Source organism: Rutilus rutilus, assembly GCF_951802725.1.
Source record: "Rutilus rutilus genome assembly, chromosome: 7".
NCBI classification, from domain to species: domain Eukaryota; kingdom Metazoa; phylum Chordata; class Actinopteri; order Cypriniformes; family Leuciscidae; genus Rutilus; species Rutilus rutilus.
In genome coordinates, this window is record NC_140221.1 from 31,089,708 (window position 1) to 31,095,914 (window position 6,207).

A 6,207-nucleotide genomic window follows, 5' to 3' on the forward strand; every position below is an offset into this window, starting at 1 on the left:
TGATTTCAAACCATGACGTCTTAGTGTATTACCAACAGTAACCTTGGAAACGGTGGCCCCAGCTCTTTTCAGGTCATTGACCAGCTCCTCCCGTGTAGTTCTGGGCTGATTTCTCACCTTTAGGATCCTTGAGACCCCATGAGGTGAGATCTTGCATGGAGCCCCAGTCCGAGGGAGACTGACAGTCATGTTTAGCTTCTTCCATTTTCTAATGATTGCTCCAACAGTGGACCTTTTTTCACCAAGCTGCTTGGCAATTTCCCCGTAGCCCTTTCCAGCCTTGTGGAGGTGTACAATTTTGTCTCTAGTGTCTTTGGACAGCTCTTTGGTCTTGGCCATGTTAGTAGTTGGATTCTTACTGATTGTATGGGGTGGACAGGTGTCTTTATGCAGCTAATGACCTCAAACAGGTGCATCTAATTTAGGATAATAAATGGAGTGGAGGTGGACATTTTAAAGGCAGACTAACAGGTCTTTGAGGGTCAGAATTCTAGCTGATAGACAGGTGTTCAACTATTTATTTGTATGATACAGCTGCAAATAAGTATTTGAACACCTGTCTATCAGCTAGAATTCTGACCCTCAAAGACCTGTTAGTCTGCCTTTAAAATGTCCACCTCCACTCCATTTATTATCCTAAATTAGATGCACCTGTTTGAGGTCGTTAGCTGCATAAAGACACCTGTCCACCCCATACAATCAGTAAGAATCCAACTACTAACATGGCCAAGACCAAAGAGCTGCCCAATACAACAAGTAAACAAGCTTTTATGCAAGTGCTTTATCAATAAACTTATTTAATGTATTTTGCCTAATACGCTACTTGCACGCAGACTCGTTACGTAGTTCCGCTTTGAAGTAATAGGGCTCGCTGAGTTCCGGTTTGTCGGCCATTTGTCGTTTGTCGGCCATTGTTTTGGAGTTTGGAGGAAAATGTTAAGAAAAAAGTGTGTTTATAGATTTCAGAGACAGCAAAAGGTATACAACGTACACTGTTGTGTTCCGCTGTGTACATCTTCTGCAAAGTTCAACGGAACTTTAAGTTTTCACAGTTTTCCTTCAGATGTGGACCTTAGAAAACGGTGGCTTGTGAACATACGCCGAGACGATTTTTGTCCTACCAGCAATTCTAAGGTTTGCAGTAAACATTTTAGCAGTGATCAGATTATTGAACCGCAAACACCACAGGCACGAAAAAAGTTAGTAACTGGCGCTGTGCCAGTGCTTTTTGCCTGGAATGATTACGCCGTTAAAGCATCGCGGTCCAGTGTGTGGGAGAGGAGAGAGAGGCCTGCTGAAGTGGTATCCGTCGAACCCATACCCATGGATGTAACGATGGATCATGACTACTGTAGCACTCCTGAGTCTTCATTTTTAGACCTAGCATGTGCTAAAATAGAAGAACTTTCTAATGAAGTGGAGGAGCTGAACAAACAGCTACAAGAGCTACACGTTCAGCGTGATTTTGGATTGGAACGGTTTGCCGGCTCAGATGAGGACATCAGATTTTACACAAGGTAGGTCTAAAGATTGGTAGAATTTTACGATTAGATGTGATTACATATACTCAGTTTTAGATGCATGTACCTGCATTACTAACACGGAAACATGTCAACAATTTGTAAATGTATTCAGTAACACTTCTGCTTATAGGTTCCCCAGCTACCGTCACCTGATGTCATTCTGGTGGCTAATCGAGCCATCCATACACAAAATCATCCGTGTGTCCAGGGCTAAATCTGCTGCTAGAAAGCAGGAAGACATCATACGTGTACTGCCACCATCAGAGGTAGGTTATATTCACACAGTAAGCCTGACTACATTTACAGAACACAGAACAGGGTAGTATTTACAATGTGTTATCTATATATACAACTCTTAGTCTACCTCATAAGACTCTTGTCTGTTACAGGGCTGCTCTCTATCACTTTATCATACTTACAAGCTCTATTTGCACTATACAGTATGTCTGCATTTGCACTACTCTGTCTGGTTTGCACTCTCGCAATATTGCATTTGTTTTTTTATATTATATGTATAATTGTATTTATTCATATTTTTCTTTGTATTTTTAAAATTCTACTTTATGTATTTAATGTTATCCACCAAGGGTCTGAGAGTAACGCAATTTCAATTTTCTGTATGTCCTGTACATGTGGCAGAATTAACAATAAAGCTGACTTTGACTTTAATATGTTCTTATACAAACTTAACTTTCATGCATTTTTTTTTTTTACCTTTCCAGAGACAGCTGCTGCAACCAATCGATGAGTTTTTTCTTTTCCTTGTCTACCTGTCAGTTGGATTAAAGGAGAGAGTCCTGGCACACCTTTTCCATATGCATCCTTCCACAGTGAGCAGAATAATTGCAACATGGACAAACTACCTCTATACGCTGCTGGGATCAGTGTGTGTGTGGCTTTCAGCAGCTGATGTAAAATCTAACCTCCCTGAAGACTTCTCTGATTTCCCAGACACACAGGTCATCATTGACTGCACTGAGATCAGATGTCAAACACCATCCTCACCACTTCTCCAAAGTGAAATGTACTCAAATTACAAGTCTCACTGCACAATGAAAGGCCTCATTGGAATAGCTCCTCATGGTCCAGTGACATTCGTCTCTCAGCTTTATGCTGGGTCAGTGAGTGACAGGGAGATCTTTAAACAGTGTGGGATAACAAAAAGACTGACAGAAGACATGGCAGTTATGGTTGATAAAGGCTTTCTGATTAGTGACTGTGTCAATTGCAAAGTGTACTGTCCACCATTTCTGTCCAGGGGAAAGCAGATGCCTGCACATCAGGTGAAAGAAACGCAGGCAATAGCGAGACTGCGTGTGCACGTGGAACGGGTCATCAGGAGGATCAAACAAAACAAACTTTTTGATGGTGTCATCACACTTTCCCACAGTGTTAACATTAATCAACTTTTTACAGTTGCATGTCTGTTGTCAAATTATCAAAACAAGGCATTAGTTAAGACATGGATCAAATGAAATCAAATCTTAGATTACTTTTTATTTTAACTACTGGAATGCTATTCCATATTTATGACTTACTCTAACTGTTAATGTTTCATTGCCATTCTCAATAAATGTTAACTCAATAAATGTTAACTCAGTCTATGTTTATTTTAAGAACAAATTGTTATGACAAGCAAGATAAATAGAATTTACTGTAAATTAAACTAACATTGTACATATCAGAAAATGGAATTGAACATAAGAAACAGACATTGTACAAATAAAACATTTAACATTTAATAACATGTTTGAGTGCTGTTTTACAGATTTATCTAATTTCTCTGACTTCTTTAAAATTTCAGTTATTGCATTGACTATTTCATACAGTAAGTATTTACTGTAGATGCGCTGGACAAAATAATCCAGTTATTTCATTGACAGGTATTTTGGCATGTATGTGTAAAAGTAAAAATAATCCACCTTCTCTCTGATAACTTTGTGCACTGAAGTGTCACTGTAGATACGCTGGACAAAATAATCCTCCTGGGCCCACACCATGAAATCACACCACTGCATTCCTGAGACCAGTAGTTGTCCCTGCACTTGGTAATAGTAGGCATGGCTCTTTTTCAGGGTGAGAAATCCATGGTCCATTTGCAAATATTTGCAGTCAACAATGTTTTTGACATTAGGACATTTAATTTCAACAAGTCCAAACTGAGGATTGTCAGTGGGATCGAAAACTACGCCATCAGGGGATGCACCAAGCCAGGGAGCATTAGGATGGATGATTAAACCACAGGGTGAGTAGTTCACATTTTTCAACTTGCTGTATTCCACTGTTACCTCTGACTCCATTTCAGCACCTCTTCTCATCTCTGCTGTCTGTCGGGTTCCTCTGATGATTCGCTCTGCAAGGGACTCTGCAGAGCTTAGGCCTCTGACATGGCATATCTCCCGAAACCTGGAAGCGGTTACTCTTGATCTGCGAAGCTGATGCCAGTCAGGACAAGAGCTTTGCTCGCGTGTTGCCTCTTCAATTTTCTGAGCCGTATCTAATGGTGTGTTTAGACTTTGAAGGTGTAAGAGCTCCTCCTCAGTGCAAACAAACATGCATTTAGATGGAGCAAGATAATATCCTTCAAGAGGCAAAGGTGGAGTTGATGGGGCATCGTGTAGTGTGATGTACCGTGATGTTAAGACAGGCTGCTGGTAAGACAATACGCTTCCTTCCTGGACCAACCCGAATGCACTTTCAACAAGTGGCTTGTCAGGTGACATGTTCATGGTGGTAACAAGTGGCTTGTCCTCAGGGCTGTATTCTGCGTATGCCTCCTCAACTCTAAACATGCATGAATCTGGTAAAGGGCCCACCATCCCTCTGTAGAGTCCAGTTCTGTAGGAACATGTTTAGCTGTATTATTGTTGATAACATTACATTTGTTATTGCTTTAATTACTATTTCTATAGTTTTTTACAATTTTTATGTATTATTTTAAATGCTTAAACACTTTAATAGCATAAAGCCTTGCAATGAAATGCAGCAAAGTATCTTTGTTCTCAGCATCCTTGTAACAAAAAAAATGTGGTTGCTGAACTTACCTCAATCCACCTTGTGCAGAACGATTTGCTACAGGTTTTGTGATGACCATGGCATTGATGGGGCCTGGTTTCACGCCCTGACAGACAAGTGTAAATAATCTTAGAGAGAAGAACAAAGCTGAAACTATAAACTTAAAATGCACTTTTAAAAGAATTCAGTTTCTACATAAAATTACCCTGCATAATGTAAAGAACATACTGTGAAAATGTAACCTTGATATCTTTAATATGAACTGAATAAGATCATGTCAAATATTGAAATCATGGTGAAATAAATGGTTGAAATTGAACTTTGATGCTCCTGATGTCAAAATTACACTGAGATTTTAGTCTAAATTTCACAAGCAATGCCACATATTGTGATTATACTTTCTTATAAATAAGGCTAAATTTCTGATGTTAAATTACCATTGTTCGTGGTTTATGCCAGGATTGTTCTCTTTCAGTGCAGCTAAGCACAGGGGGTACAACAGATAAATTAAGCTGGGAATAATGGGCAGTCTGAAACAGCAAGGCAACCGTGTGATTGCACAAAGCAGTGCCTGCCACACATGAACACTTGCTGTGTGTTAGCACCACAGGTGAAACATCCCTGAGTCCAACCTAAAAAAAAAAAATATAATTATTAACTTGTACTTCTTGCTAATAAAGTCTAAGTTAGTAGCATGTTAAATTTAGTAGAACAATAACCAAGGTGGGCTTTGTAGGAGCAGAATACACTGTGGCTACTCTGGATTTATGCAATACTTCATACTGGAACCACACAGGTATCTAAAGAAATATGGATTTCAAATTCAGACTGACAACATTCTGATTCTTCTGCAAAACCTCCTTGTTATTTGTAATACTTCAAGAAAATGAACACATCGGAACACACATGAACAATTCAGAACACACATTAAGGCATTTGAACACACTTGAACACCTGAACAAGAAAATGAACACATCGGAACACACTTGAACACCTGAACTGGTTTTGGAGAACGGTGAACCCCTATGTCTCTAGCATACTATTAAATTGTGTGGTGCCTCATTCTTCCTCATTGACCTGTAACACAAGGCTCTAACGCAGACTTCCCCTGACAGCCTGTCTTTATTTGATACTGAAAGCAATAACACAAGCACATATTATGCAAACAATTAAGGCATTCCTGTTTGTTTACATTTAGCTAACAGTTAGCACTGAAAGCTGATTAACATTAAATGTTGCTTACCTTCGTAACCGTGTATATACGAGGCTGCGTATAATTTAAAGCCTTTCTCCAGCTTGCTGGATGGAGCTTTGGTTGTTTTGCAAATACGATGCACGTCAGTAACGTTAATCCGTGGGAGATCTTGGAGACAGCGGGAGTAGAACGTAGCCATTGCTAAACCGGAAGTGACTGAGCCCTATTGAGAAGAACGCGGAAGTAGGTGTGCAAGTAGCGTATTAGCAGGACATTACACATTAGTTATTTAACTATAGGTACTTTAAACTGTATTTTATGTCTATCATTTGTTTTCAGATTAATCTTGCATTATTTAGACATAAAAATAGTAAATGATAGGATTTAGTAAACAAAACTGCAGTTCTGTCATGACTACTCTCGGAGTGTTTGGCATGGTAATGGGTATGACAATGTTGATGTTTGGTCATGGTG

The 6,207-nt window shown here is 39.4% G+C and overlaps 2 protein-coding genes across 3 annotated transcripts; one reads left to right on the forward strand and one right to left on the reverse strand.

The window, feature by feature from the left end:
- Positions 1-895: 895 nt before the first annotated feature.
- LOC311294066 (uncharacterized protein) lies at positions 896-3,108 on the forward strand. The gene is made up of 3 exons (XM_084414719.1): positions 896-1,517; positions 1,654-1,789; positions 2,246-3,108. The coding sequence occupies exons 1-3, from the start codon at positions 934-936 to the stop codon at positions 2,996-2,998; spliced, it is 1,473 nt and encodes a 490-aa protein (XP_084270845.1). The 5' UTR covers positions 896-933; the 3' UTR covers positions 2,999-3,108.
- Positions 3,109-3,243: 135 nt separating this feature from the next.
- Positions 3,244-5,965, reverse strand: LOC311294067 (uncharacterized protein). 2 transcript variants are annotated; one of them, XM_084414721.1, is made up of 4 exons: positions 5,782-5,965; positions 4,976-5,170; positions 4,568-4,666; positions 3,244-4,361 (listed from the first exon to the last, which is right to left on the reverse strand). In XM_084414721.1, exons 3-4 carry the CDS (start codon positions 4,615-4,617, stop codon positions 3,392-3,394), a joined length of 1,020 nt encoding a protein of 339 aa, XP_084270847.1. In that variant the 5' UTR covers positions 4,618-4,666; positions 4,976-5,170; positions 5,782-5,965; the 3' UTR covers positions 3,244-3,391. The 2 variants fall into 2 exon arrangements, with proteins under 2 accessions (XP_084270847.1, XP_084270846.1); XM_084414720.1 differs by having other exon boundaries at positions 4,568-4,644; positions 5,782-5,964.
- Positions 5,966-6,207: the final 242 nt, after the last annotated feature.